The sequence below is a fragment of the Oncorhynchus kisutch genome, unplaced genomic scaffold, assembly GCF_002021735.2.
Source record: "Oncorhynchus kisutch isolate 150728-3 unplaced genomic scaffold, Okis_V2 Okis02a-Okis13b_hom, whole genome shotgun sequence".
Classification (NCBI taxonomy): domain Eukaryota; kingdom Metazoa; phylum Chordata; class Actinopteri; order Salmoniformes; family Salmonidae; genus Oncorhynchus; species Oncorhynchus kisutch.
Window position 1 is genome coordinate 7276590 of NW_022261979.1, and position 20203 is coordinate 7296792.

Here is a 20203-nt window from a genome sequence, read left to right on the forward strand (position 1 = left end):
GGACCAAGCCTAATGTAATGCTGTCTTAGCTGTAGTTTGGAGGACCAAGCCTAATGCAATGCCGTCTTAGCTGTAGTTTGGAGGATCAAGCCTAATGTAATGCTGTCTTAGCTGTAGTTTGGAGGACCAAGCCTAATGTAATGCTGTCTTAGCTGTAGTTTGGAGGATCAAGCCTAATGTAATGCTGTCTTAGCTGTAGTTTGGAGGACCAAGCCTAATGTAATGCTGTCTTAGCTGTAGTTTAGAGGATCAAGCCTAATGTAATGCTGTCTTAGCTGTAGTTTGGAGGACCAAGCCTAATGTAATGCTGTCTTAGCTGTAGTTTGGAGGAGCAAGCCTAATGTAATGCTGTCTTAGCTGTAGTTTGGAGGATCAAGCCTAATGCAATGCTGTCTTAGCTGTAGTTTGGAGGATCAAGCCTAATGCAATGTCATCTTAGCTGTAGTTTGGAGGACCAAGTGTCCCTCAGTTTATCTCCGCCTCTTAAGAGTTTGTATTTTCTTCCAGAAACAAGAAGAAGAAGATTCCTTTGATGAACGGAGAGGAGGTTGACATGGACCTGTCTGCTATGGAGTAAGACTGTATACTGCTCACTCACTCACCTGTCTGCTATGGAGTAAGACTGTATACTGCTCACTCACTCACCTGTCTGCTATGGAGTAAGACTGTATACTGCTCCCTCTCTCTCACCTGTCTGCTATGGAGTAAGACTGTATACTGCTCCCTCTCTCTCACCTGTCTGCTATGGAGTAAGACTGTATACTGCTCCCTCTCTCTCACCTGTCTGCTATGGAGTAAGACTGTATACTGCTCCCTCTCTCTCACCTGTCCGCTATGGAGTAAGACTGTATACTGCTCCCTCTCTCTCACCTGTCTGCTATGGAGTAAGACTGTATACTGCTCCCTCTCTCTCACCTGTCTGCTATGGAGTAAGACTGTATACTGCTCACTCACTCACCTGTCTGCTATGGAGTAAGACTGTATACTGCTCCCTCTCTCTCACCTGTCTGCTATGGAGTAAGACTGTATACTGCTCCCTCTCTCTCACCTGTCCGCTATGGAGTAAGACTGTATACTGCTCCCTCTCTCTCACCTGTCTGCTATGGAGTAAGACTGTATACTGCTCCCTCTCTCTCACCTGTCTGCTATGGAGTAAGACTGTATACTGCTCCCTCTCTCTCACCTGTCTGCTATGGAGTAAGACTGTATACTGTTTTATACTGCTCCCATTCTTGCACTGATACTACAGGACTAGGGAGAGCGGCACTGATACTACAGGACTAGGGAGAGCAGCACTGATACTACAGGGCTCTGGAGAGCAGCTATGGCTGTTACCAAGCATTGAGAACCTAAACAACAACCCAGCAGGCAGATACAGCTGTCTTACAACCCTCCTGCCAAGTCTTTGGCATCTTTAACATCACTCCAGCCAGGCAGGCCTCCAACAACCCCTCTGGTGTGGTGTCGTCTGCCTGCTTTTCTCTCCACTGTTTAAATAGCGGCAGGTGTTGGCTTCAGTCAATCTCTTCTGTTTGGTTTAGATTTGGTCCATCCTACCCTCAGTAGTTTACGTCCTACCCTCAGTAGTTTACGTCCTACCCTCAGTAGTTTACGTCCTACCCTCAGTAGTTTACGTCCTACCCTCAGTAGTTTACGTCCTACCCTCAGTAGTTTACGTCCTACCCTCAGTAGTTTAGTCCTAGCCTCAGTAGTTTAGTCCTAGCCTCAGTAGTTTAGTCCTAGCCTCAGTAGTTTACGTCCTAGCCTCAGTAGTTTACGGCCTAGCCTCAGTAGTTTACATCCTAGCCTCAGTAGTTTACGTCCTAGCCTCAGTAGTTTACGGCCTACCCTCAGTAGTTTACGTCCTAGCCTCAGTAGTTTAGTCCTAGCCTCAGTAGTTTAGTCCTAGCCTCAGTAGTTTACGTCCTAGCCTCAGTAGTTTAGTCCTAGCCTCAGTAGTTTACGTCCTAGCCTCAGTAGTTTACGTCCTAGCCTCAGTAGTTTACGTCCTAGCCTCAGTAGTTTACGTCCTAGCCTCAGTAGTTTACGTCCTAGCCTCAGTAGTTTACGTCCTAGCCTCAGTAGTTTACGTCCTAGCCTCAGTAGTTTACGTCCTAGCCTCAGTAGTTTACGGCCTAGCCTCAGTAGTTTACGTCCTAGCCTCAGTAGTTTACGTCCTAGCCTCAGTAGTTTACGTCCTAGCCTCAGTAGTTTACGTCCTAGCCTCAGTAGTTTACGTCCTAGCCTCAGTAGTTTACGTCCTAGCCTCAGTAGTTACGTCCTAGCCTCAGTAGTTTACGTCCTAGCCTCAGTAGTTTACGTCCTAGCCTCAGTAGTTTACGTCCTAGCCTCAGTAGTTTACGGCCTAGCCTCAGTAGTTTACGGCCTAGCCTCAGTAGTTTACGGCCTAGCCTCAGTAGTTTACGGCCTAGCCTCAGTAGTTTACGTCCTAGCCTCAGTAGTTTACGTCCTAGCCTCAGTAGTTTACGTCCTAGCCTCAGTAGTTTACGTCCTAGCCTCAGTAGTTTACGTCCTACCCTCAGTAGTTTACGTCCTAACCCTCAGTAGTTTACGTCCTACCCTCAGTAGTTTACGTCCGACCCTCAGTAGTTTACGTCCTACCCTCAGTAGTTTACGTCCTACCCTCAGTAGTTTACGTCCTACCCTCAGTAGTTTACGTCCTACCCTCAGTAGTTTACGTCCTACCCTCGGTAGTTTACGTCCTAGCCTCGGTAGTTTACGTCCTAGCCTCGGTAGTTTACGTCCTAGCCTCAGTAGTTTACGTCCTACCCTCAGTAGTTTACGTCCGACCCTCAGTAGTTTACGTCCTACCCTCAGTAGTTTACGTCCTACCCTCGGTAGTTTACGTCCTACCCTCAGTAGTTTACGTCCTACCCTCAGTAGTTTACGTCCTACCCTCAGTAGTTTACGTCCTACCCTCAGTAGTTTACGTCCTACCCTCAGTAGTTTACGTCCTACCCTCAGTAGTTTACGTCCTACCCTCAGTAGTTTACGTCCTACCCTCAGTAGTTTACGTCCTACCCTCAGAGGGAATAAAGGATCTCGCCATTAAAATAATGAAAATACTTCAGTTAAAAGTTTTTGTCAAATCAGTTGAATTCAGACAAGCCACCCTCCTTAACAGACAAGTGTTCCGTTCCATAAAGAACCTAAAACTTAACTCTGTTTCTCACGCAGTGCGGATTCTCCCTTGCTGTGGATCCGGATCGATCCGGACATGTCCATCCTGCGTAAGGTGGAGTTTGAGCAGGCAGACTTCATGTGGCAGTACCAGCTCAGGTACAGGACTCTTTACCTTTTACTTTTAGGAACTGGCCGTTGCATGGATTTGTTTCTTCATGTATTCTTGAGCACAAGTTAAAAAAGACTATCCTTATTTACAAACATGACAAAGATGACTACAGATCACGCCACAGCGCCGCGACTACAGATCACGCCGCAGCGCCGCGAGTACAGATCACACCACAGCGCCGCGACTACAGATCACGCCACAGCCCCGCGACTACAGATCACGCCACAGCCACCCGACCACAGATCACGCCACAGCCACCCGACTACAGATCACGCCACAGCGCCGCGACTACAGATCACGCCACAGCCCCGCGACTACAGATCACGCCACAGCCACCCGACTACAGATCACGCCACAGCGCCGCGACTACAGATCACGCCACAGCGCCGCGACTACAGATCACGCCACAGCGCCGCGACTACAGATCACGCCACAGCGGCGTCGCGACTACAGATCACGCCACAGAGCCGCGACTACAGATCAGGCCACAGCGCCGCGACTACAGATCACGCCACAAAGCCGCGACTACCGATCACGCCACAGTGCCGCGACTACAGATCACGCCACAGCGCCGCGACTACAGATCACGCCACAGCGCCGCGACTACAGATCACACCACAGAGCCGCGACTACAGATCACGCCACAGCGCCGCGACTACAGATCACGCCGCAGAGCCTCAACTACAGATCACGCCACAGTGCCGCGACTACAGATCACGCCACAGAGCCGCGACTACAGATCACGCCACAGCGCCGCGACTACAGATCAGGCCACAGAGCCGCAACTACAGATCACGCCACAGCCCCATGACTACAGATCACGCCACAGCGCCGCGACTACAGATCACGCCACAGCGCCGCGACTACAGATCACGCCACAGCGCCGCGACTACAGATCACGCCACAGCGCTGTGATAGCAAGCTATAGATCTGACATTTCAACATGGAGTTCAATGCGAACGAAACAAGGTGTGTTTGTTTGTCCTGGAAGTATTCTTCATGGTTCAGAAGTATCTTCCTCAGGTACGAGCGTGACGTCGTGGCCCAGGAGGAGTCTATTTTAGCCCTGGAGAAGTTCCCCACGCCGGCCTCCCGTCTGGCCCTCACTGACATCCTAGAACAGGACCAGTGTTTCTACAAGGTCCGCCAGGGCGCCTGCTTCTGCCTCGCCAAGGTAAGAGGTCCGCTTCACCCATCCATCCATCTTTATCCCTCCATTATCCACGGTGGGGCTTTAATGTGGTGAATCCAGAGTTGAGCACATCATTCTTTTATTCTAAGCCAAGGGGACTGCTGTGGCAGTAGGCCACCCACCTTCCTAGTCTTCGTTCTTCTTTTAAAACCCAATTCGACAACCCCTGTAGAACGTTATCCTGTGGATTGTTTTTGCTTTATCCGTCACCCCCCCCCCCCCCCCCCCATATCAGATTTAATTTCTCCATTTATAATATTTTCACCTGAATCCATATTTTCTTTAAATCAAAAATGGATATGGAGTCCCATGGTTATTTCATTTCATGGTTTCATTGGCTTCCAGAATTGAATTTAGCTAGTTGATGTTAACAGGTACCCCTGATAGCCTTGGCAAGCCGGTGATGGGCTGTCTTTGTTGAATGAGTGGAAAGGCTTCGGGGCAAGTCCAAGCAGAGTCCACACACCCACACTTGGATACACACACTCACATATACACACACCCGTCCACCCCAGGGCCTTGTGTTTACCTTGCTGAAAAATGACAACATCCTGACCGCTCGCCCCAGCCCTGTAGGGAGACCCTCGGCTCTGTTCTTCTCTCTAATATCCTGCTGAGAGAGAGCAGGGAGACCCTCGGCTCTGTCCTTCTCTCTAACATCCTGCTGAGAGAGAGCATGGAGACCCTCGGCTCTGTCCTTCTCTCTAACATCCTGCTGAGAGAGAGCAGGGAGACCCTCAGATCTGTCCTTCTCTCTAATATCCTGCTGAGAGAGAGCAGGGAGACCCTCGGCTCTGTCCTTCTCTCTAACATCCTGCTGAGAGAGAGCAGGGAGACCCTCGGCTCTGTCCTTCTATCTAATATCCTGCTGAGAGACCCGCTGCTCTGTCCTTCTCTCTAACATCTTGCTGAGAGAGTGCAGGGAGACCCTCAGCTCTGTCCTTCTCTCTAATATCCTGCTGAGAGAGAGCAGGGAGACCCTCGGCTCTGTTCTTCTCTCTAACATCTTGCTAAGAGAGAGCAGGGAGACCCTCAGCTCTGTCCTTCTCTCTAACATCCTGCTGAGAGAGAGCAGGGAGACCCTCGGCTCTGTCCTTCTCTCTAACATCCTGCTGAGAGAGAGCAGGGAGACCCTCGCCTCTGTCCTTCTATCTAATATCCTGCTGAGAGACCCTCGGCTCTGTCCTTCTCTCTAACATCTTGCTGAGAGAGAGCAGGGAGACCCTCGGCTCTGTCCTTCTCTCCAACATCCTGCTGAGAGAGAGCAGGGAGACCCTCGGCTCTGTCCTTCTCTCTAATATCCTGCTGAGAGAGAGCAGGGAGACCCTCAGCTCTGTCCTTCTCTCTAATATCCTGCTGAGAGAGAGCAGGGAGACCCTCGGCTCTGTCCTTCTCTCTAACATCCTGCTGAGAGAGAGCAGGGAGACCCTCAGCTCTGTCCTTCTATCTAATATCCTGCTGAGAGAGAGCAGGGAGACCCTCGGCTCTGTCCTTCTCTCTAACATCCTGCTGAGAGAGAGCAGGGAGACCCTCAGATCTGTCCTTCTCTCTAATATCCTGCTGAGAGAGAGCAGGGAGACCCTCGGCTCTGTCCTCTCTAATATCCTGCTGAGAGAGAGCAGGGAGACCCTCAGATCTGTCCTTCTCTCTAATATCCTGCTGAGAGAGAGCAGGGAGACCCTCAGCTCTGTCCTTCTATCTAATATCCTGCTGAGAGAGAGCAGGGAGACCCTCGGCTCTGTCCTTCTCTCTAACATCCTGCTGAGAGAGAGCAGGGAGACCCTCGGCTCTGTCACTTCCTCATGTAACAGGCTAGAAGCCAGTCTGCTAGAAGCCAGACTAGAAAATCTCATCTCAGTTACTCTCTTGTCCCCTTGCAGTTAACTTTCAAATGAATAGCACAACGTTTTGTCCAGGAAACCTTGTTCAGAGTGTCATGTGTCATCCCAGTTAGATTACTAGCTAATACGTCTATTATTCAGTATCTTCTGTGTCTAGATAGCGAACTCCACTGCTCTGTGACGTCCCTGTTCACCAGGATAGCTAGCTGTCACACATCAGCCCATATAGAACAGGAAGAGGATAGCTAGCTGTCACACATCAGCTCAGATAGAACAGGAGGAGGATGGCTAGCTGTCACACATCAGCTCAGATAGAACAGGAGGAGGATAGCTAGCTGTCACACATCAGCTCAGATAGAACAGGAGGAGGATAGCTAGCTGTCACACATCAGCTCAGATAGAACAGGAAGAGGATAGCTAGCTGTCACACATCAGCTCAGATAGAACAGGAGGAGGATAGCTAGCTGTCACACATCAGCTCAGATAGAACAGGTGGAGGATAGCTAGCTGTCACACATCAGCTCAGATAGAACAGGAGGAGGATAGCTAGCTGTCACACATCAGCTCAGATAGAACAGGAAGAGGATAGCTAGCTGTCACACATCAGCTCAGATAGAACAGGTGGAGGATAGCTAGCTGTCACACATCAGCTCAGATAGAACAGGAGGAGGATAGCTAGCTGTCACACATCAGCCCATATAGAACAGGAAGAGGATAGCTAGCTGTCACACATCAGCTCAGATAGAACAGGAAGAGGATAGCTAGCTGTCACACATCAGCCCATATAGAACAGGAGGAGGATGGCTAGCTGTCACACATCAGCCCATATAGAACAGGAAGAGGATAGCTAGCTGTCACACATCAGCCCATATAGAACAGGTGGAGGATAGCTAGCTGTCACACATCAGCCCATATAGAACAGGAGGAGGATGGCTAGCTGTCACACATCAGCCCATATAGAACAGGAGGAGGATGGCTAGCTGTCACACATCAGCTCAGATAGAACAGGTGGAGGATAGCTAGCTGTCACACATCAGCTCAGATAGAACAGGAAGAGGATAGCTAGCTGTCACACATCAGCTCAGATAGAACAGGAAGAGGATAGCTAGCTGTCACACATCAGCTCAGATAGAACAGGAAGAGGAAGCTGTATCACATATTTCCTGTTTTTAACATTCATAGATCGCCAACTCCATGATGAGCACCTGGACCGGTCCTCCAGCCATGAAGTCTCTGTTCACCAGAATGTTCTGCTGTAAGAGCTGTCCAAACATCGTCAAGACCAACACCTTCATCAGCTTCCAGAGCTACTTCCTACAGAAGGTATTTAAACTGTCACACGTCACCTTAACGTAGATCACGAGACGAAGTCTGTCTGTTAAATATCTGATCAGTCATGGGATACCAGTTACACACTGTAGAGGTTTTTACTTCGTAACAGAACCTAAACCTTTAGGAAACAAAAATCTGAATTAGTTTCCTTGGAAATTGCAAGAAATCTGTAATACTGTGGTCCAGTATTTTTGCCGTCTGTAATGAGCTGTGTTTGATCTGTACCTAGACCATGCCTGTAGCCATGGCTCAGCTCAGAGACATCCAGAACCTCTGTCCCAAAGACGTCCTCAACTTCATCCTGGACCTCATCAAGTACAACGACAACAGGAAGAACAAGGTAAGATGGGGGTTTGTTTTGTTGTGACCAATGAATAGAAGGGGACAGGGTGAAGGAGATGAACCGTTCAGAGAGTGTTGGACCAGGGGTTGCCATCGTTGGTAATCCTGTATGGTGTTCTGGAGTTGGTTGTGCTGACCACTGGGCCACACTGACCAGGCACTAATGCCTTTAATGTTGTTGTCCTTCTCTTTCTCCTAGTTCTCCGACAACTACTACCGTGCCGAGCTGATTGATGCCCTCACCAACTCCCTGACCCCGGCCATCAGCATCAGTAACGAGGTGCGCACCGTGGACAACCTCAACGGAGATGTACGTCTCATCCTGGAGGAGATCACACGGTCTCTTAACATGGAGAAACTACTGCCCAGCTACCGCAACACCATCACTGTCAGGTAGAGATAATCACTACTATAGATACTATATAAACTAAACATCCTGGAGGAGATCATCACTACTGCCCAGTTACCGCAACACCATCACTGTCAGGTAGAGATAATCACTACTATAGATACTATATAAACTAAACATCCTGGAGGAGATCATCACTACTGCCCAGTTACTGCAACACCATCACTGTCAGGTAGAGATAATCACTACTCTAGATACCCACTATACATTATACTATATAAACTAAACATCCTGGAGGAGATCATCACTACTGCCCAGCTACCGCAACACCATCACTGTCAGGTAGAGATATTAACTACTATAGATACCCACGATACATTATACTATATAAACTAAACATCCTGCAGGAGATCATCAGTACTGCCCAGTTACCGCAACACCATCACTGTCAGGTAGAGATAATCACTACTCTAGATACCCATTATACTATATAAACTAAACATCCTGGAGGAGATCATCACTACTGCCCAGCTACCACAACACCATAACTGTCCGGTAGAACAGAAGTTAGGATGAAGTGGAGTAATAGTGCATGGTAAATGTGGGTGGTAGTAAATGGTGGTGGTGGTAAATGGTGGTGGTGGTAAATGGTGGTAGTGCTGGTAAATGGTAGTGGTGGTAAATGTGGGTGGTGGTGGTGGTAAATGTGGGTGGTGGGGGTAAATTTGGGTGGTTGGTGGTGGTAAATGTGGGTAGTAAATGGTGGTGGTGGTAAATGTGGGTGGTAAATGGTGGTGGCTGTAAATGTGGGTGGTAAATAAATGGTGGTGGTAAGTAAATGTGGGTGGTAAATATGGGTGGTAAATGTGGATGGTGTTTAGTGGTGGTAAATGTGGATGGTGTTTAGTGGTGGTAAATGGTGGTGTTTAGGGGTGGTGGTAAATGGTGGTCGTAAAATGGTTGTGCTGGTGGTAAATGGTGGTGCTTGGTGTCTGTTTTGATTGGCCGCTTTACATTGTGTTGATCGATAAAAGATTGACCAAATAGTGGTTGACCCAAAGCGTCATTGTAGAGCTAGCTGGTGTGGAAGCTTTTTGGCCCTTGTACCCTCTCCCCAAATATTGCCAAACACGTCCCGTACAGGAAGCTAGTTGAGTGCCAGGGGAAACCTTCCCACCTGCATGATCTTATCAATCAAAATGCCTCAAAGGCACAATCTGCTACTTGGATTTCCAGTTGTAGAACTCCACATCTTTTACCCCTAAAGGGTATTGGTGCGTTAGAAATCAGGGACTTCGATTTAGGCTTATAGATGAGTGACCTCTCTCTCTCTCCTCCATCTCTCTCTCTCTCCTCCATCCCTCTCTCTCTCCTCCATCCCAATCTCTCCTCCATCACTCTCTCTCTATCTCTCCTCCATCACTCTCTCTCTATCTCTCCTCCATCACTCTCTCTCTATCTCTCCTCCATCACTCTCTCTCTATCTCTCCTCCATCCCTCTCTCTCTATCTCTCCTCCATCCCTCTCTCTCTATCTCTCCTCCATCCCTCTCTCTCTATCTCTCCTCCATCCCTCTCTCTCTATCTCTCCTCCATCCCTCTCTCTCTCTCCTCCATCCCTCTCTCTCTCTCCTCCATCCCTCTCTCTCTCCTCCATCCCTCTCTCTCTCTCCTCCATCCCTCTCTCTCTCTCTCTCTCTCTCCATCCCTCTCTCTCTCTCTCTCTCTCTCTCCACCCCCCCTCCCCCCTCTCTCTCTCCACCCCCCTCTCTCCACCCCCTCTCTCTCTCCACCCCCTCTCTCTCTCCATCCCACCCTCTCTCTCCATCCCCACCCTCTCTCTCCATCCCCACCCTCTCTCTCCATCCCCACCCTCTCTCTCCATCCCCACCCTCTCTCTCCATCCCCACCCTCTCTCTCCATCCCCACCCTCTCTCTCCATCCCCACCCTCTCTCTCCATCCCCACCCTCTCTCTCCATCCCCACCCTCTCTCTCCATCCCCACCCTCTCTCTCCATCCCCACCCTCTCTCTCCATCCCCACCCTCTCTCTCTCTCTCTCTCCTCATCCCTCTCTCTCTCTCCTCCATCACTCTCTCTCTCTCTCTCCTCATCACTCTCTCTCTCTCTCCTCATCATCTCTCTCTCCTCCTCCATCACTCTCTCTCTCTCTCTCCTCCATCACTCTCTCTCTCTCTCCTCCATCACTCTCTCTCTCTCCTCCATCCTCTCTCTCTCTCCTCCATCCCTCTCTCTCTCTCTCTCTCTCTCCTCCATCCCTCTCTCTCTCTCCTCCATCCCTCTCTCTCTCCTCTCTCCATCCCTCTCCTCTCTCCTCCATCCCTCTCTCTCTCTCCTCCATCCCATCCTCTCTCCTCCATCCCTCTCTCTCCTCCTCCATCCCTCTCTCTCTCTCCTCATCCCTCTCTCTCTCCTCCATCCCTCTCTCTCTCTCCTCCATCCCTCTCTCTCTCTCCTCCATCCCTCTCTCTCTCTCCTCATCCCTCTCTCTCTCCATCCCTCTCTCTCTCTCCATCCCTCTCTCTCTCTCCTCCATCCCTCTCTCTCTCTCCTCCATCCCTCTCTCTCTCTCCTCCATCCCTCTCTCTCTCTCTCCATCCCTCTCTCTCTCCTCCATCCCTCTCTCTCTCTCCTCCATCCCTCTCTCTCTCTCCTCCATCCCTCTCTCTCTCTCCTCCATCCCTCTCTCTCTCTCCTCCATCCCCTCTCTCTCTCTCCTCCATCCCTCTCTCTCTCTCCTCCATCCCCCTCTCTCTCTCTCCTCCATCCCTCTCTCTCTCTCTCCTCCATCCCCCTCTCTCTCTCTCTCCTCCCCCTCTCTCTCTCTCCTCCATCCCTCTCTCTCTCTCTCCTCCATCCCTCTCTCTCCTCCATCTCTCTCTCTCCTCCATCCCTCTCTCTCCTCCATCTCTCTCTCTCCTCCATCCCTCTCTCTCCTCCATCTCTCTCTCTCTCTCCTTGCTCTCCATCTCTCTCTCTCCTCCCACTCTCTCTCTCTCTCCTCTCCTCCATCCCTCTCCTCTCTCTCTCCTCCATCCCTCTCTCTCTCTCTCCTCCAATCCCTCTCTCTCTCTCCTCCTCCATTCCCCTCTCTCTCTTCTCTCCGCATCCTCTCTCCTCTCTCTCCTCCATCCCTCTCCTCTCTCTCTCTCCTCTTCACTCTCCTCCTCCTCTCTCCTCTCTCCTCCATCCTCTCTCTCTCTCTCCCATCCCTCTCTCTCTCTCTCCCTCCCTCTCTCCTCCTCCATCCCTCCTTCTCTCTCTCCTCCTCCATCCCCTCTCTCTCTCTCTCCTCCATCCCTCTCTCTCCTCCTCTCTTGCTCATCCTTCTCTCCTCCTCTCCATCCCTCTCTTCCCTCTCTCTTCTCTCTCTCCTCCATCCTCTCTCTCTCTCCTCCTCCATTCGCTCTCTCTCTCTCCCTCCATCCCTCTCATCGCCTCCTCTCCTCCTCTCCTCTTCCATCCTCCATCCTCTCTCTGCCTCTCCCTCCATTCCCTCTCTCTCTCTCTCTCCTCCATCCCTCCTCTCCTCTCTCTCCTCTCCCTCCCTCCATGTCACCTCTCTCTCTCTCCCTCCTCTCGTCCTCCATCCCTCCATCCCTCCTCCTCTCTCTCCTCCATCCCTCTCCTCTCTCTCTTCTCGTCCCTCCATCCCTCTCTCTCTCTCTCCTCCATCCCTCTCTCTCTCCTCTCCTCCCTCCACTCTCTCTCTCTCTCCTCCCTCCCCTCTCTCCTCTCCTCCATCCCTCTCTCTCCTCTCTCTCTCTCTCATCCCTCTCTCTCCATCTCCTCCTCTCTCTCCTCTCTCTCCTCCATCCCTCTCCTCCATCTCTCCTCCATCCCTCTCCTCCATCTCCATCTCTCTCTCTCTCTCTCCATCCCCACCCTCTCTCTCTCTCCATCCCCACCCTCTCTCTCCATCCCCACCCTCTCTCTCCTCCATCTCTCTCTCTCTCTCCACCCCCACCCTCTCTCTCCACCCCCTCTCTCTCTCTCCACCCCCACCCTCTCTCTCTCCATCCCCACCCCTCTCTCCCCATCCCCACCCTCTCTCTCCATCCCCACCCTCTCTCTCTCTCTATATCCCCCTCTCTCTCTCCAGTTGTCTCAGAGCTATCCGGATGCTCCAGAAGAATGGTCATATTCCCAGTGATCCCTCTCTGTTTAAATCCTATGCAGAATATGGACACTTTGTGGATGTTCGTGTCGCAGCGCTGGAAGCTGTGGTGGACTACACAAGAGGTATGCACCGAACTAGTCCTAGTGAAGTTAGTAGGACACACCCTATTCCCTATGTAATGCACTACATTTAGCCAGATCAACGTAGGGTTTGAATTAGTCCCATAGGGCTGTAACCAGAAGTAGTGCACTTGACTACAGAGCATTCAGAAAGTATTCAGACCCCTTGACTTATTCTGAAGTGTATTCAATTGTTTTGTTTTCTCATCAATCTACATACAATAACCCATAATGACGAACCAAAAACAGTTTATTTTTGACATTTTTGAAAATTGTAAATAAAAAGAAATAACTATCACATTTGCATACGTTTTCAGATATTTTCCTCAGTACTTTGTTGAAGCACCTTTGACAGCGATTACAGCCTCGAGTCTTCTTGGGTATGACGCTACAAGCTCGCCACACCTGTATTTGGGGAGTTTCTCCCATTCTTCTCTGCAGATCCTCTCAAGCTCTGTCAGGTTGGATGGGGAGTGTCGCTGCACAGCTATTTTCAGGTCTCTAGAGATGTTCGATCAGGTTCAAGTCCGGGCTCTGGCTTGGCCACTCAAGGACATTCAGAGACTTGTCCAGAAGCTACTCCTGCGTAGTCTTGGTTGTGTGCTTAGGGTCCTTGTCCTGTTGGAAGGTAAACCTTCGCCCCAGTCTGAGGTCCTGAGCGCTCTGGAGCAGGTTTTCATCAAGGATCTCTCTGTACTTTGCTCCGTTCATCTTTCCCTTGATTCTCACTAGTCTCCCAGTCCCTGCCACTGAAATACATCCACACAGCATGATACTGCCACCGTCACCGTAGGGATGGTGACAGGTTTCCTCCAGACGTGACGCTTGGCATTCAGACCAGAGAGTTCATTCTTGGTTTCATCACACCAGAGAATCTTGTTTCTCATGATCTGAGAATCTTTAGGTGCCTTTTGCGCGGGGGGGGACGGGACTGTTTTCGCTTTGTCATTATGCGGTATTGTGTGTAGATAAACATCTATGTAATCCATTTTAGTATAAGACTGTAACGTAACAACATGTGGAAAAGGGGATTGGGGTCTGAATACTTTCTGAATACAAGGAGACGAGGTGCCATTTCACACACAGCCTAGTTCTCTGGGGTTGAACATCTTGACCCTAAATATCCATCCAGACTCACCAGTCAGTCTGTTTTAATCTCTGGGGTTGAACATCTTGACCCTAAATATCCTTCCAGACTCACCAGTCAATCTGTTTTAATCTCTGGGGTTGAACATCTTGACCCTAAATATCCATCCAGACTGAATGGCACCTTTCTCAGTCATCAGTCTGTTTCACTCTGTGGGCTGTAGCTACTAGCTAGAGAGACAGCATCTCACCTGTAGAAGCAACATGCGCACACACACACACACACACACACACACACAAACAAACTCCCTGCTATTAACCTCATTATAAACTGTCTGGTTCCAGTCCTGAATGCTGATTGGCTGACAGCCGTGGTATATCAGACCGTATAGTAGTAACATCACACTGACTCCTACCTAGAGAGTATCCCTTCTTGTTATAGTAGTAACATCACACTGACTCCTACCTAGAGAGTATCCCTTCTAGTAGTAACGTCACACTGACTCCTACCCAGAGAGTATCCCTTCTTGGTATAGTAGTAACATCACACTGACTCCTACCTAGAGAGTATCCCTTCTTGTTATAGTAGTAACATCACACTGACTCCTACCTAGAGAGTATCCCTTCTAGTAGTAACGTCACACTGACTCCTACCCAGAGAGTATCCCTTCTTGTTATAGTAGTAACATCACACTGACTCCTACCCAGAGAGTATCTCTTCTTGTTATAGTAGTAACATCACACTGACTCCTACCTAGAGAGTATCCCTTCTAGTAGTAACGTCACACTGACTCCTACCCAGAGAGTATCCCTTCTTGTTATAGTCTTAACATCACACTGACTCCTACCCAGAGAGTATCCCTTCTTGTTATAGTAGTAACATCACACTGACTCCTACATAGAGAGTATCTCTACTTGTTATAGTTGTAACATCACACTAGTTGTAACATCACACTGACTCCTACCTAGAGAGTATCCCTTCTAGTAGTAACATCACACTGACTCCAACCCAGAGAGTATCTCTACTTGTTATAGTTGTAACATCACACTAGTAGTAACATCACACTGACCCTTACCTAGAGAGTATCCCTTCTAGTAGTAACATCACACTGACTCCTACCTAGAGAGTATCCCTTCTTGTTATAGTAGTAACATCACACTGACTCTGTGTGGGTTTTTTAACATGCTGTCTATTGCTAGTTGACAGGAGCTCCGTGGAACTGCAGTGGCTGCTCAACATGGTCCAGAATGACCCGGCTCACTACATCAGGTACTGTGTGTTTGTCTGTTGTGTTCGCTGCCTCATACATAAAGATGCATCATGATGTATTTATCTGGCTTTCAGGATATGGGGACATTTTGTCTTAAGGCAGCAAGACAACGGGGTAGTTTGTTTAGTGCTGTTACAGTGAATTTATCAACTGATTTAACTCATTTAGACCCGTTGTCTGAGGAAATGTATTGATGATACTTCCTGCTCAGCAGTTTGAATCTAAATATATTCATCCTGAAACATCCTGTTTCCCTTATTAGTGGATATTTGCCATGTCCCAGGAAAGGTGTTATGTGATGGTCTGTCCCAGGAAAGGTGTTATGTGATGGTTTGTCCCAGGAAAGGTGTTATGTGATGGTTTGTCCCAGGAAAGGTGTTATGTGATGGTTTGTCCCAGGAAAGGTGTTATCTGATGGTCTGTCCCAGGAAAGGTGTATGTGATGGTTTGTCGGGGAAAGGTATTATGTGATGGTTTGTCGGGGAAAGGTGTTATCTGATGGTCTGTCCCAGGAAAGGTGTTGTGTGATGGTTTGTCCCAGGAAAGGTGTTATGTGATGGTTTGTCCCAGGAAAGGTGTTATGTGATGGTTTGTCCCCGGAAAGGTGTTATGTGATGGTTTGTCCCTGGAAAGGTGTTATGTGATGGTTTGTCCCAGGAAAGGTGTTATCTGATGGTTTGTCCCAGGAAAGGTGTTATGTGATGGTTTGTCCCAGGAAAGGTGTTATGTGATGGTTTGTCCCAGGAAAGGTGTTATGTGATGGTTTGTCCCAGGAAAGGTGTTATCTGATGGTTTGTCCCAGGAAAGGTGTTATGTGATGGTTTGTCCCAGGAAAGGTGTTATCTGATGTTTTGTCCCAGGAAAGGTGTTATCTGGTGGTTTGTCAGGGAAAGGTGTTATGTGATGGTTTGTCCCAAGAAAGGTGTTATGTGGTCTGTCCCAGGAAATGTGTTATCTGATGGTTTGTCCCAGGAAAGGTGTTATGTGATGGTTTGTCCCAGGAAAGGTGTTATGTGATGGTTTGTCCCAGGAAAGGTGTTATGTGATGGTTTGTCCCAGGAAAGGTGTTATGTGATGGTTTGTCCCAGGAAAGGTGTTATCTGATGGTTTGTCCCAGGAAAGGTGTTATGTGATGGTTTGTCCCAGGAAAGGTGTTATGTGATGGTTTGTCCCAGGAAAGGTATTATCTGATGGTCTGTGGCTGTGAAGTAACAGGATGTTAACCTCCACTTTCTCTATGTTCATTCAGACACAAGATCCTAAGCATGCTGGGTAAAAACCCTCCCTTCACCAAAGCAGCCGAGTCTCCACTCTGCAACGAGGCTCTGGTCGACCAGCTGTGGAAACTCATGAACTCAGGTGAGACCTTAGGGAATAGGGTGCCATTTAAGATGCACTATGTAGTGCACTACATTTGACCGGAGCCCACATAAATCTTCTACGTAGGGCTCTGGACTAAAAGTAGTGTACTATGTAGCAAATAGGGTGCCATTTAAGATCAGATATAACTAATCAAACCTGATAGAGACTACCAGGCCTGGCTAGTCAAACCCCCACCTGGGGCTGGTGTGATATCCTCTCAGGCCTGGCTAGTCAAACCCCCACCTGGGCTGGTGTGATATCCTCTCAGGCCTGGCTAGTCAAACCCCCACCTGGGCTGGTGTGATATCCACTCAGGCCTGGCTAGTCAAACCCCCACCTGGGGCTGGTGTGATATCCACTCAGGCCTGGCTAGTCAAACCCCCAACCTGGGCTGGAGTGATATCCACTCAGACATGGCTAGTCAAACCCCCAACCTGGGCTGGAGTGATAGCCACTCAGGCCTGGCTAGTCAAACCCCCAACCTGGAGTGATAGCCACTCAGGCCTGGCTAGTCAAACCCCCAACCTGGAGTGATATCCACTCAGGCCTGGCTAGTCAAACCCCCAACCTGGAGTGATATCCACTCAGGCCTGGCTAGTCAAACCCCCAACCTGGAGTGATATCCACTCAGGCCTGGCTAGTCAAACCCCCAACCTGGAGTGATATCCACTCAGGCCTGGCTAGTCAAACCCCCAACCTGGAGTGATATCCACTCAGGCCTGGCTAGTCAAACCCCCAACCTGGGCTGGAGTGATATCCACTCAGGCCTGGCTAGTCAAACCCCCAACCTGGGCTGGAGTGATATCCACTCAGACATGGCTAGTCAAACCCCCAACCTGGAGTGATATCCACTCAGGCCTGGCTAGTCAAACCCCCAACCTGGAGTGATATCCACTCAGGCCTGGCTAGTCAAACCCCCAACCTGGAGTGATATCCACTCAGGCCTGGCTAGTCAAACCCCCAACCTGGAGTGATATCCACTCAGACATGGCTAGTCAAACCCCCAACCTGGAGTGATATCCACTCAGGCCTGGCTAGTCAAACCCCCAACCTGGAGTGATATCCACTCAGACATGGCTAGTCAAACCCCCAACCTGGAGTGATATCCACTCAGGCCTGGCTAGTCAAACCCCCAACCTGGAGTGATATCCAGCCAGAGACTGAGTTACTGCTCACAAATCAAATCCACGTGTGTAATTAGCTAACCCCAACAGTCATTTATCAATGTTTGTGATGGTAAGAGTTGCACAACTGTCGAATTCGATGTTTGCACTTTAACCTCATAGTCTCGTAGTCATTGTATCGTTTCAAATCCAAAGTGCTGGAATACAGAGCTAAAACCAGAGTACGTGTCACTGTCCCAATACTTCTGGACGTCCCAGTATTACATTATGTTCCAGGTCCTAACTTCAACTGTCTGTCTGACCCATTATTACACTACAATAACAAACTATAAGCAAATGTTCAGCGTCACATTACACGGACATCCCCTCCCCCCCCAGCAGGCTCATATAAACCTTGTTTCAAAAGGTGCCAAAACGTTGTGAAATGTCTTTTCAAAGAGAGAGACGTTTTCTCTTTAACAGTCGTAAAACATCTGTTTCTCTTCCAGGGAAGAGAAGGATCACGTTTTATCGTGTTTGTCCATGTCTTGAGGGATACAGGGACCTGCTGGGACGGGCCTTAATAGGGTTGTGTCCCAAATGCCATCCAATCTCCAAATATACAGTGTGCTACTTATGACCAGGCCTCTGTGTAGTGCACTATATAGGGAATGGGGTGTGTTTTGGGATGTAGACCGTGTTTTGGGGAGTTTGGGGTGGGGTGGGGTGGGGGGGCTCCTGGCACGGGCTCCAGTTACAATGAGGTCAAACACAGCTGAGAGAGCCTCGGAGAACACTAACCTGCTCAAACACGGTCTGTCAGGAGGGGCCTGGAAACGCAGAGCTGACGGGTGCTGTCTTAGACAGACAGACAGACACAGAAAGAGGGCGACAGACAGACAGAAAGAGGGCGACAGACAGACAGACAGAAAGAGGGCGACAGACAGACAGACAGAAAGAGGGCGACAGACAGACAGACAGAAAGAGGGCGACAGACAGACAGACAGAAAGAGGGCGACAGACAGACAGACAGAAAGAGGGCGACAGACAGACAGACAGAAAGAGGGCGACAGACAGACAGACAGAAAGAGGGCGACAGACAGACAGACAGAAAGAGGGCGACAGACAGACAGACAGAAAGAGGGCGACAGACAGACAGACAGAAAGAGGGCGACAGACAGACAGACAGAAAGAGGGCGACAGACAGACAGACAGACAGAAAGAGGGCGACAGACAGACAGACAGACAGAAAGAGGGCGACAGACAGACAGACAGACAGAAAGAGGGCGACAGACAGACAGACAGACAGACAAGAGGGCGACAGACAGACAGACAGACAGACAAGAGGGCGACAGACAGACAGACAGACAGACAAGAGGGCGACAGACAGACAGACAGACAGACAAGAGGGCGACAGACAGACAGACAGAAAGAGGGCGACAGACAGACAGACAGAAAGAGGGCGACAGACAGACAGACAGAAAGAGGGCGACAGACAGACAGACAGACAGAAAGAGGGCGACAGACAGACAGACAGACAGACAGAAAGAGGGCGACAGACAGACAGACAGACAGACAGAAAGAGGGCGACAGACAGACAGACAGACAGACAGAAAGAGGGCGACAGACAGACAGACAGACAGACAGAAAGAGGGCGACAGACAGACAGACAGAAAGAGGGCGACAGACAGACAGACAGACAGAAAGAGGGCGACAGACAGACAGACAGACAGAAAGAGGGCGACAGACAGACAGACAGACAGAAAGAGGGCGACAGACAGACAGACAGACAGAAAGAGGGCGACAGACAGACAGACAGACAGAAAGAGGGCGACAGACAGACAGACAGACAGAAAGAGGGCGACAGACAAACAGACAGACAGAAAGAGGGCGACAAACAGACAGAAAGAGGGCGACAGACAGACAGACAGACAGACAGAAAGAGGGCGACAGACAGACACAGACAGACAGACAGACAGAAAGAGGGCGACAGACAGACAGACAGACAGACAGACAGAAAGAGGGCGACAGACAGACAGACAGACAGAAAGAGGGCGACAGACAGACAGACAGACAGAAAGAGGGCGACAGACAGACAGACAGACAGACAGACAGACAGACAGAAAGAGGGCGACAGACAGACAGACAGACAGAAAGAGGGCGACAGACAGACAGACAGACAGACAGAAAGAAAGAGGGCGACAGACAGACAGACAGAAAGAGGGCGACAGACAAACAGACAGACAGAAAGAGGGCGACAGACAGACAGACAGACAGAAAGAGGGCGACAGACAGACAGACAGACAGAAAGAAAGAGGGCGACAGACAGACAGACAGACAGACAGACAGAAAGAGGGCGACAGACAGACAGACAGACAGACAGACAGACAGACAGACAGACAGACAGACAGACAGAAAGAGGGCGACAGACAGACAGACAGAAAGAAAGAAAGAGGGCGACAGACAGACAGACAGAAAGAAAGAGGGCGACAGACAGACAGACAGAAAGAGGGCGACAGACAGACAGACAGACAGACAGAAAGAGGGCGACAGACAGACAGACAGAAAGAGGGCGACAGACAGACAGACAGAAAGAGGGCGACAGACAGACAGAAAGAGGGCGACAGACAGACAGACAGACAGACAGAAAGAGGGCGACAGACAGACAGACACAGACAGACAGACAGACAGAAAGAGGGCGACAGACAGACAGACAGACAGACAGACAGACAGACAGAAAGAGGGCGACAGACA

General features: G+C 49.7%; 1 protein-coding gene across 2 annotated transcripts in view; it reads left to right on the forward strand.

Moving 5' to 3' along the window:
- The window catches only part of LOC116352816 (transcription initiation factor TFIID subunit 2), a 43088-nt gene that overhangs the window by 15660 nt on the left and 7225 nt on the right, over positions 1–20203 (forward strand). For both annotated transcript variants that reach the window (XM_031811909.1, XM_031811908.1), the window contains exons 15-23: positions 508–573; positions 3199–3300; positions 4337–4487; positions 7529–7669; positions 7908–8018; positions 8220–8413; positions 12491–12630; positions 14914–14983; positions 16234–16343. In XM_031811909.1, coding sequence (XP_031667769.1) covers positions 508–573; positions 3199–3300; positions 4337–4487; positions 7529–7669; positions 7908–8018; positions 8220–8413; positions 12491–12630; positions 14914–14983; positions 16234–16343 — 1085 coding nt within the window. The remainder of the gene's footprint in view (positions 1–507; positions 574–3198; positions 3301–4336; positions 4488–7528; positions 7670–7907; positions 8019–8219; positions 8414–12490; positions 12631–14913; positions 14984–16233; positions 16344–20203) is intronic.